Below are 11875 nucleotides of genomic sequence, written 5' to 3' on the forward strand. Positions count from 1 at the left end.
AAAAACTGATAGAGCCTCAGAAAATGTAAGTGTTGGAATCGTTGCGGACAATAAAAGATAAATCTACTTTTCAAGGCAAGATACCTAAATAGGGGTTTCAATGGCACCTTTTTACTTGTTTATCCGACTCATATTGTATCCGAAAACACGGATAAGGGTAAGATTTTTTTTTCGGTTAGCTAATCGGGTACGGATAAGGGTAATGATTCTTTTTCATTATCTTACTCATTTTCGTATAAGATAATTTTTAAAAAAAATTATATATAGATATATATTTGTATGAAGATGATATACAATAAAGTTTTTGTATTTTATTAAATTTTCATAATACAAATTAGTTGTATTCATTATTATTTTTGTCTTATTTTGAAAAATATTTAATCGAAAACACAAATTGAAATGCTAATAGCACTTTTTTATCCGTTTACCCAACCCGTATCGTATTCGAAAATACGGGTAAAGGTAAAGATTTTTTTTTGTTATCATAACGGGTACGGGTATGAAAATATCTCCACCCGACCCATATCGTACCCGTTGACACCCCTATACCTAAATCCGAATATTTTATTTGTAGCATTTTTATAAAATTTAAAATAAAAATAGAGAGCTCGCAAGTTTAAAATTTGGATAGGAGATCTTTTATGGATATTAAAAATAGTTGGATGACTTGACCTTCAACTTTACTAAAAAATAAAAATATTCCTGCAATTTTAATTATTTTTGAAACCTAGTAAGTCTACCTCTCTCACGAGGTGACACATAAATCTAGTATGCGCATGAGCTAAGAGACCTTTGAATGGAAAAAAATCAGGAACCTCTTATTCTTATTCCAACTGTTTAAATTTTTCCATGCACAGATCTTAAAATAAAAAAGTTTTTTATATGCAGATCTCAACGGTTTGGATCGGAATAACAGGTTTATGTTATTCCTTTGAAATAACAACATATTTATTTCCCTTTTGAGTAACACACATACCTTTTACTTTGTTAGACGGTAAAGATCGACACTCAGTAGCAGTATTCAATGACATGCTTGCATTTTAAGAAGCTAACGTGTCATTTTCGATACAAACCAGGAGTTTGAAGTTCATATCAGTGTGACATATCAAGTTCCTGGTGACACGCAGATTGAATCTGCGTGTTGCTAGATTTTGAGATTTTTAAAATTGCAAGCAACTTTTTTTTAATTTTAATTGTTTAAAATGCTACAAATAAAAATTGGCTACCAAAATATTTTGATGTCAATATCAGATTAAAAATATTGCACCTATCATATGCATGTGTTAGCAATAAATTTGGATCAACGTGTGGCTTGTACTCAAGAAACTATTCAATTTTGTCCCAATTTAGTTGATTAATTAATGTAGGGATCCGGATCCTATCTTGTCCCTTGAATTGTGGCTTTGCAATTATGGCACATTAATTGTCCCTTTCCTGTCTAGTCAATATTGTCAGCCTGTTAATTTATAACCTAATTTATGAACCAATCTTTTTTTTTTGGACAAAGTTCACTATTTGAAGCAAAAATAATTATTTTTTTAAATAGAAAAAAATAAATCAATTTAAACGAAAGAAACATCAAGGTGTTGTATTTCTGAAAAGCAGCTCCACCGAAGCAGTGCTACGGTGGAGGGTGAAAAAAATTATGAGACCCTCCAGCAGGTGTTTGTTCAACAGAATGCCTTTAAAATAACTCAAATTTTGCATTTGAAATTGACACCATCAGATCAGAATTCTGACTAATTCAGATCCTAATTCGAATTCAAATTTTAAATTAATTTAGGAAATCTTAATTCACCTTCCTTTTTGATGATTCTCTTAGAAAAAAATAAATGATACAGAGAATTCCATTTGCCATTGAAGACTTCTAGTGCTACTACGAAAAAGAAATTTGTTATTGGATGATTAATTCACAAATTTTTCTTGGGCTGGACAGGCCCAGTCTCAATTTGAGCCCATGTACAATTTAATATAAGATTCAATATTTTAGACATGCTTTGTACTATTAACATATATGATTTTTTTTTTTTTTTAAATTGCACCAAATTTGATATTTTTAATAAAACAAGCACCATTAATTTGGATTCTACAAAAAACAGCTCTATCGATCCGTAGGATCGGTGGAGGTACAAGCATGTTTGCTGAGGCATTTTATGACCCATCTGAACAATCTAACCACATAAATCAATAGTAAATAGCTCTACCGATCCTACAAACATGTTTATGTCTACACCGATCCTGCAGCGGTGGAACTATTTTTTTATAAAAAATAAATCAATGATGCTTGTTCTGGTAAAATATTTAAAATTAGTTTTACTAAAAAAAAAATTCCACATATATCATGTCTACAAACAAAATATGATCAGATTTGGTATATGTCTCATTGCACATCAAGTAATGTGAAATTACAACGGTTTGAAACTAACAGTACTTGATACATTTATCAAACAATACTTAAATTGTATGAACACATTTGATAACTATCAATATATTTTAATTAACATACCTATAAAGTTCCTTTTTATTTTTATTTATGTTGACCTTTTTCTAATAATCATGAACAAATCAGTGTCATCATCTAAGTTTGACATGATGCAGTTATTCATATTTTTAGAAAATTTAGATTCCATTTCAATCAGTTGTAAATTTGATTTTGAGATAGCCGTTCATTGTCCTCAAGAAACTAGCGGTAATTATCATGTCAAAGCAAAACATTTTCCCAAATTTAAACATCATTTAGATTTAAAAAATTTCTATAAATAAGTGCCACAAATTATATATCATAAAAAAAAATCCCAACACCCCAATTAAAAAAACAAGAAGAAGAAGAAAATCTCTTGAGTAGAGGAGGAGAGAGAGAGAGAGAGACATGACTGATGACATGGCAAAGCAACCGCATCCTAAGCCGCCTCAAGGAGCGGTATTGCACGGACGTAGCCGTGCACCCGGAGGTCCCACCGGAATGGTGATTGGAGGACTCGTCGTTGTTGGTCTCATCGGATACTTCACTGTCGTATCAAAGCCCTCGAAATCCGACATTCCCGGCCCTAGTGGTGGCAAAAAAGTTGCTTGATTAATAATATCATTTAATTATTGAAGGAATCATGTTTTCATTCAGTGTTTTTTTAGTAAATGAATGGTTTAATCATAAACTTTTGTTGTTGTGTTTTAGGTGACTATGAATTTATTTTTTGTGTAGTTAGTTGATTTCTTAATTTAATGAAGTTACATTACATATATACAAGATGGAATTTTGATGCAAATTCTGATTTTATGTTTTCTTTTTTGTCTTGTCTTATATTATGTTAGCAATTATTATCTATGAAATGTAATAGGATGTGAAATCTTTTTTATTTTGTATGCATATGAAACTTTGTAGAGAATATCACTATAGATTTCTTTTTTAAAGTGAGAGGGTTGGGGATTAAGTCATCTAATATTATTTTTAAATATTTATAATAGATTTTTCATTCGAATTTTGAACCTGCCATCTCTCACACGAAAATAATTCTCTATTGTTATCAGATCAAAGGACTATATAATTTATGTTCTTAAAATCACAAACATTAAGTATTTCAAATTAGATACAATCAAACTCAAAACAAAAGAGCTTGAAGCACAGTACAAATCATATATGAAACTTGTTAAATAAAAATATTTTTTTATTTTAGATTAAAAAAGAATAATATCGCTCACTCTGAAAAATTCAGATTCTGCAATTTTCAATCATGAAAAATGGCCTTCTGTGAATCTAGTGACACAATTTGGGTTCAAATGCAACCATTAGCTTACAATTAAATCTCATTATTAGGTTATAATTAAACAAAACACCTATATTAGCTTTCTGAACCTCACCTGATAATTGATTCGGATTTCTGTTAATACTTCTCTGCAGCCTAGTGTGTAACAGGTTAGGAGAAGGCCCCGATGAGCATAGTAACATGATTTGCGAATAAATCGTATTTGAGCCTGAGCCGAACGAATGCGCGTCTTAATCGGCTAAACGAATTTTTCCCGAACTATTCGCGAATTTTACGAATTAAACGCGTAGCATTCGCGTGATGCGGCAGGAAAAGTAGAAAAAGACAAAAAAAGCAAGCCTACTCCAACTCCCTATGCACTGGCCCCTGTTTTTACACCTCTACTTATAAATTTGCCCTTGATATTTGATCAAATTACTATAAAACCAAGCAACATCTTATGAATTCCTCACAGTTTATGTTCCCAATTTTTTTATGGAAATTCACGCCTCAAAAATGATAATCAATATTAATTCAACAATAAATGAAATATGACTGATCAATTTGTAATTAGCGTATAATTGAATTACTAGCGACTTTTATACAAGTTTAGTTTGATATATATATTTTGTATTTTATTTTGAGACTAAGATTTTTGGTTCGGACTCAATATATATATTTTGACTACAATTGCTGTACGATTTCGTGTGAAAGGGATAAATCTGAGCCTTTGGATCATTTGCTGCTTTTAATAAGATCAAACTGTATATGAAATTTTTGGCAGTGGCATGATTTCTCACTAATCCTTCATAATAACAATATGTATTTAAATTTTTATTATTTTAAAATTTTGGTGAATGATTACGGTAATCCTAAAATCCATTCTTGCTTACTATGCTGATTTTTTGTTAAACTGAGCTATAAAATTGATAGAACTTATAGAATAGAATTAAATAAACATGTCTATGTAAAAATTTCTATTTTTAAACTAATAAAAAAAAATTAAAATGAACGAAATTTTTTTTTTTTACAACTTTAGTATTTTAGTATATTATTTGGTGTGTACAAAAACGAATTATTCCCGAATTATACCCGAATTATACTGATTTGTTGTTTACAAAAACGAATTATTTCCGAATTATACCCGAATTATACCCGAATCATGAATTTTTAACTCTGCCGAACCTTTCCCGAACTATTAAGTTGTCATTATGCCGATGAGTGAGAACCATGGTAACAAGATCCACGAGTTATTCGGTTTTGAACCGTTAACGAATCAATCCATATATTATTCAGTTTCTCAAATTTTCCCCTAATTATTTGTAAATTATTCACAATTTTTTTGCATGTTTTTTTGTTTACTCTCTTGTGAGAATTTTTTTCTTCTTCCAGTATATAATTTTCAATTATACACGAATTATTCTCGAATCACAAAATTTTTTACTCCGTGAAATATTTTCCGCACGGCATGGAGAAAGTCGGAACAAACGAATCCAACGATTTTCATTAAAAAAAAATCCAACAATTCCTCGCATTAATAATGTTTCGGATTTAATCTTTATCTTTTTTGGGCAGCTTGTGTGTAGAAGCGCTCAATGAGTTATTTAATTGTCCACAACACGGAGAGTTACAAGATTATAATCTCATTTGATCTAAGATTTTTCAGGACTTCAACACTGCATTATATGAATTCGCATCCTCTGAGATATCTTATATTCTAACTGATTTGGTTTAGCATGTTTGACTAGTCAAAACACAGACTATTTGAGATATGGATTGTATCGTTTGAATTCAGATTTCAAAAATTTCAAACTTAACCATCTGAATTTATATACTTGAGATTTTGTTTTTGGTTTTTTGAGTTATGCAGTGATGATTTGGATTTTTTTGTATTGGTGAGAGCTGAGCTGAGCTGAGCTGGTAAATGATAACACGTGGCATACTAGCTAACACTGCTTCATATAATTATTTTATTTTCCGCTCCAATCCGTAAGTTAATTACTTGTGTTTCATCAAAGTTAAAAAATAAACACTTATTTTTATATTTTGGGACCAGAATTTCATGCAAAGAAAAACACAAGAGTGCAACAACTATACTAAAAAATAAAATATAGTTCTTGGTTTCTATAGCGCGCGGTTAACGGGTTTAAAGATTTCACTTGGCGATTCTAGCTGCATCTTTTTTTTCTTTTCTTTTTTACTTTTATTCTTATCTCTCCTATATTGCAAGCAAATACGAACTGATCTTGATCAACTTTGTTTTAAACAAAATAAATATGTATTAATGCAAAAACTAAATATATATTCAACAATAGTCACATATACATTTTAAAAATAAAACACATAATTAATTCCCATCAACTCACCTTCCAGGTCCTTTTTTTTTCATGAGAATTGGTGCTGTTGAGTTGAGAGTTGAAAAGAGTATCAAACTTGACAATTGAAGAGGTAATTGGAGGTCTGTTTTAACAGTTGTACCAGAGATATCCTTTTAATTTTAATTTTTAATTAAACTGGATAGTTAATAGTTAATTTGAGAAGGTGGGAGGGAGTGGTTAGATCTAGATCTGTACATGTAACTGGCTTAAATGGCTTCCTTTAATTAATTAAGAGGAACTTTTAACCCCTAAATGGTGGTTTCCTCCCTAGACTATAAGACTACACATATAACACATGCAGTGCAGGGTGGTAAGAGATGGTGATGTTAAATTAAACTCTGTTAATATTTAATTAAAGCTTTAAAATAGGGACAATTAGATCTACAACTGCAAGTATCGTGTGCGCCTCAACAACAAAGTAGACAGTATTCGCGAGAGAAAAAACACATTTATGACGGTACTCCCTCGCGAAAAGTACCGTCACGAATAGAAAAAACACAACAATGATGGTACTCCGTCGTGAAAAGTCACATTTTACCCTCATGAATACTGTCTCATTGTTGTCATCTCCCGTGCGAGGAAAGTTACCTCAGCTCCTTTTCCCTTTAATTATATACCTCTCATTTCATTTTCTTCCTTATTAAACTAAGCTCTCCTCGGTAAGTTTAGGTGACTTTATCAATTACAGCATTAAGTAACAATCATACTTAGCAGCTTACTCATCAAAACATCAATAAGCAATAATTATAGAAGCATGTACATTTTATTAGAAGAATTGTAATGTCATGCATCCAATCCCCAGAGTAATTCAACTCTACAGCAAACTCACTGGCGTAAGTAAAGAACATAGTAGGAAATATCGGCCAATACCGATACAGATCGGCCGATACGTATCAGTATCGGCCTACCCCGATCCGATCCTGAGCCGATCCTCACGTAATCATAAAGAAAAAGAAAAAAGAAACCCCGATCCTGAGCCGATACCGATCCGATACCCCGATCCCGTATCGGTATCGGCCAGGACCGATCCCAATCCCAATACCGATAATTCCTACTATGGTAAAGAATAAAAATATTAATTAGAGAAGGAGCCATTAGTCCCATTAACCCATTCTATTCTACCTTAAATTAAGGGAATAATCTCTACTGTCTGCCTCTTACCACTTACCAATGCCAACTACTCTTATGCTTTCAACTTGTTACCTTCCTTTTTTGTAATACATTTTTTTATTGCCATGGTTGTCAACATATGCTAACCAACAACCCATAACTTCACCACAACAAGTTATCACTTACCAGTAACCGAGATGATATGATGTTGTTTCTCTGTTTTGTTTCCCCTTTAAAAAAACTGATATGATATATGTACAGAACCAAACAAATATAGAAATGCTAGCAATTATATCATGATTTATAGAATGAGTAAAGTTGCTAGAGTAGGCATTTATATACCAGCGAGGGCCAAGAGGAGATTTCCTCACTCATAATTAAGCACAATTAAATAAATATATTACACTTGCACAGTACACAAAGACAGTTAAGTTGAGACATACAATTAACAGCAAGCAACATCAATTCCTATTTTCGAGTTGAGCTTGATCCCATGAGATGACATGACAATCTTCTTCTCAAAACCAACTGCAACAGCAACGTTAACAGTCCTCTTTCTCTTGCTCCACATTCCCCACCTAACCACCGCTGCGGCCATCAACCCCCAAGGCCAGACCCTGCTCTCCTGGAAAACCACACTGCTCAATCCCGACGCACTTTCTGATTGGAACCTTGCTGATTTCATTCCCTGTCGATGGTCCGGCATTTCCTGCAACGCTACCGGCCGAGTCACCGAGCTCACTCTCCCCCTGCTCTACCTGGTCCGTTAATTCAACCTTAACCTATTGGTGGGATCAGCTCCAATTACTGCCCCCATGGCCTCCTCCTCGTTCTCCCCTTCCTGCATCCACGGTATGTATCTCCTTCCTTCTCTCTCAATTCTTACCCTTTTGTTCCCACTATAGGCAGTTAGTGCTCCGCTGCCAAGTGTTGAAGTTTGTGATTAGTTTTACCAAGAGGCAATGACAACACAAAACTGAATTTGAAAGGTCAACTCAAATCGTATAGAAAGATGAACGGTTGAGATTCATTCTCTGTAGAATTACTGTAGCTAGGGCCATTCAGAATTTATATAGTATAATATATAATTTCCTTTTTTCTTTCCCCCATTATTACATTACTTATTATCCTACGAAGTATTACACTCTGCAACTTGCTTACGCATCTGAATTTAAAAAAAAAAGAAAAAAGAGAACAATAATCCAATCAATTAAATGTGATTTTTTGGTAATATTGCAATTTATAATCCACAAAAGATGTTAAACAATCACCTTCGAGTCGTAGATGCTTTCCACAAGTTCAATTTTCTTGTTTTCATCCGAAAGACAGAACATTAATTATATTACACAATAATTAGGATCATGCTCATTGTTGTATTTTTCAAACTCACAATCAATAAACCAGTAGGCTGCTGATGATGGACAAAATTGGGGTTGAATGATGTACTTTAGTCACCAAAATATTATATTGTATGAAATTTGCTGTTAAGACCTAAGAGTATCACCGTGTTAACTTGCATGATCTGTTTTCCTTTTTCCCCCTTCAAATTTAAAAAAGAAGTAAATATATAACCTAGGAGGGATGATAAACTCATTCTGGCTTATCAATTTGGAGCTGAATTGATTTCATGGCAGATACGTCATGTTCAAGTAGAAGATCTGGTTTAATAAAGAGGCTGTGCAAACTACTCAGAGGAAGGAATCATGCCGAATCCGGTGGGAGGCGGCTACCTCGTCTTGTTTGCAAAGAAAACATGCTCTGGCAAGAACCCAACAAATCAAGAGTAATCTCTTCCCTTTCATTACCCTGAAATTGCTCTTTCACCTTTGTCTTGTATCCTGGAGTAAAGATTAATTTCAAAAGAGATCAAGGAATGCTTAAATTGGTTCGTGTAATTAAATTTTCAGGATGATCAGTCTAAAGCCGACAATGAAGAACTGGACCGTGCCATTGCACTTTCTCTTGCAGAGGAGAATAAGCATCCCAAAGGCAAATACTTTCTCCATAGTTCTTAGTTTTAAAACTCAAAACTTACAGTGATGGACTAATCTTTTTCAATATGTTTGACTTGAAGGTCAAAATGCATCAGGGAAAACTGATGAAGAACTCGCCAGAGAAATGCAACAGAGCTTGGGACCATCGGCTTATTACCCAAATGCACCTATACAATTATTGCCAAGGGGACACAGGTACATATTTTTTTTTGTCCTTCATTTAACTGGCAAGTTAATATTTCGGGTCATTTAAATGAGAACTGCATTTTACAGAGTGTGTGCGGCTTGTCAACGAGAAATAGGATATGGCCATTACCTAAGCTGCATGGGTAATTTTTGGCACACTCAGTGTTTCCGCTGCTCTTCGTGTGGCCATGCAATTCGTGAGACTAAGGTATACTCATTTGTATGAAATATAGGATCGTATGTTGTATTTTATATGCTTTTCTTCTAATCCAATTATCTTATGACGGGTATATAAAATCCTCTTGTGGCTTTGGTGTTGCAGTTTACATTGTTAGGGATTGACACGTACCACAAACTGTGCTACAAGGAGCTGCATCACCCGAAATGCGATGTGTGCCATCAGTTTGTAAGAATCATACCCATTCTCTTGAGTAACACACATGTTTATGATTCTGAATGTATGATACATGAAATGATAAGTTTGGAAATGAAGAGAAGATGTGTTTGGTTTATTGGCAGATACCAACAAATACGACAGGGTTGATAGAGTACAGAGCGCATCCATTTTGGGGTCAGAAGTACTGTCCTTCGCACGAGCATGACAACACCCCCCGCTGCTGCAGTTGCGAAAGGATGGAGTCAAGGAGCATAAAGTACATTGCACTTGGAGATGGAAGGAGTTTGTGTCTAGAGTGCCTCGACTCGGCAATAATGGATACAGGCGATTGTCAGCCGTTGTACCATTCAATAAGAGATTATTACGAGGGGATGAATATGAGAATAGATCAACAAATTCCTATGCTTTTGGTTGAGAGGCAAGCACTCAATGATGCCATGGAAGGAGAAAAGGATGTAATATAATCTATCCATAATTAAATTTACAAGTTTTACTTATTTTTGTGATTTTCTTAATCTTTATTTTTTCTTCTTTAGGGCACACATCACATAACTAAAACAAGGGGATTGTGTATCTCTGAGGAGCAGACTGTCAGCAGTGTGAGTAATTTGCCTGAAGAACAGTTTAGATTGAAAGAAAATTGACAATATGATATCAGCTTTTGTAATTAACTTTTTTCTTAAGCTTTCACCACTAACCTTTTCTTTTATATTATACAGATACAAAGGCGGCCAAGAATAGGCGGGAATAGAATACTTGACATGAGGACCTACCCACAAAAACTAACCCGCAGATGTGAAGTGACAGCAATTCTAGTTTTGTATGGCCTTCCCCGGTTAGTTTACTGTTTAACATTATTACTATTCCATTGAGATTATCACACAAACATGAAATATTTGACAGATCTTCGGGAATTTTCTTTTTATTTAGGCTTCTAACGGGTTCCATTCTTGCTCACGAACTTATGCATGGCTGGCTACGCCTCAAAGGTATTTACTGCATTTACCAATATATCAGGACAAACCTAGTCAAAGAGATTATCAATAGATGTTGTGCTCAACTAAGAAGATTCTCATTAATTTACCAGCATCCTCTATCTAAAAAATTACAGTTTCTTCTCTTGGTTTAGTTACTTGCTTTTAGTTTTGAAAATGTGAAACAAACTCAGATTTTTATTCCCTTTATGTGAATTAGGATACCACAATCTAAGCCCAGAAGTAGAGGAAGGTATATGTCAAGTGCTATCTTACCTATGGCTTGAGTCTGAAATTGTGCCGGACACACATAATGGGGCATCTTCCTCCAGTTCTGCTCCATCATCATCGACCTCGTCAGAGAAAGGAGGCACATCGGCGATGGAGAAGAAACTCGGGGAATTTTTCAAGCATCAGATCCAACATGACACATCATCTGCTTATGGTGAAGGCTTCAGAACAGCATATGCATCCGTCACCAAATACGGCCTGCGCCGCACACTCGATCGCATTCGTTACACCGGACGATGCCCTATTTAATTTAACATACCCTCGAGTATTAAAAGTGTACCATTTATGCGAAAAGAAAATGATATCGAGATTTAGTGTTGCACAAAGAAAATGTTATAATCAGTTTATTTGTTGGCTTTCTTGAGTGAAAAAGAGGCCAAATTGTTGTATTGTTATGAAATAAGTTGTTGAAGCACTAAAGTTGACCTTGATGTGTAGAAACAATTGTTTTTCTCAGATTAGTTAATTAGATTAGCGGGGTTATGGATTTGAATTAGTAGAACGGAATAAATTGTCCCTTGCCGTGAGACGGAATAAGCGATTCTGTTTTACCTATATTTTGATTTCCAACAGAAACATTATCCTATTGTGATTTTTTATTTTATTTTCGATTAATAAAAAAAATCGGATTCCTCCAAACAAAAGTATTAATATATGGACAATTTTTTTCCAACTTGGAACTTACCTTGTCATTTTTTTTTCTAAACAAGAAAAATATGGTCGGTGAATATGAACAACTTGAGAGGACTAAAAAGCAGAATGAGATTAAAATGTTGAGTGGCTAGATCTCTAACTTTTATTCAAA

The 11875-nt window shown here is 33.8% G+C and overlaps 2 protein-coding genes across 2 annotated transcripts; both read left to right on the forward strand.

Annotated features, from left to right (window-relative positions):
- The first annotated feature begins 8019 nt into the window (after nucleotides 1–8019).
- On the forward strand, nucleotides 8020–9280 carry LOC144546013 (LIM domain-containing protein HDR3-like). The gene is made up of 3 exons (XM_078294564.1): nucleotides 8020–8080; nucleotides 8863–9011; nucleotides 9136–9280. The coding sequence occupies exons 1-3, from the start codon at nucleotides 8044–8046 to the stop codon at nucleotides 9241–9243; spliced, it is 294 nt and encodes a 97-aa protein (XP_078150690.1). The 5' UTR covers nucleotides 8020–8043; the 3' UTR covers nucleotides 9244–9280.
- Nucleotides 9281–9288: 8 nt separating this feature from the next.
- On the forward strand, nucleotides 9289–11493 carry LOC144546011 (LIM domain-containing protein HDR3-like). The gene is made up of 8 exons (XM_078294563.1): nucleotides 9289–9417; nucleotides 9496–9616; nucleotides 9731–9814; nucleotides 9928–10260; nucleotides 10342–10404; nucleotides 10525–10640; nucleotides 10736–10794; nucleotides 11000–11493. The coding sequence occupies exons 1-8, from the start codon at nucleotides 9347–9349 to the stop codon at nucleotides 11317–11319; spliced, it is 1167 nt and encodes a 388-aa protein (XP_078150689.1). The 5' UTR covers nucleotides 9289–9346; the 3' UTR covers nucleotides 11320–11493.
- Nucleotides 11494–11875: the final 382 nt, after the last annotated feature.

This window comes from Carex rostrata, chromosome 28 (genome assembly GCF_964058835.1).
Source record: "Carex rostrata chromosome 28, lpCarRost1.2, whole genome shotgun sequence".
Classification (NCBI taxonomy): domain Eukaryota; kingdom Viridiplantae; phylum Streptophyta; class Magnoliopsida; order Poales; family Cyperaceae; genus Carex; species Carex rostrata.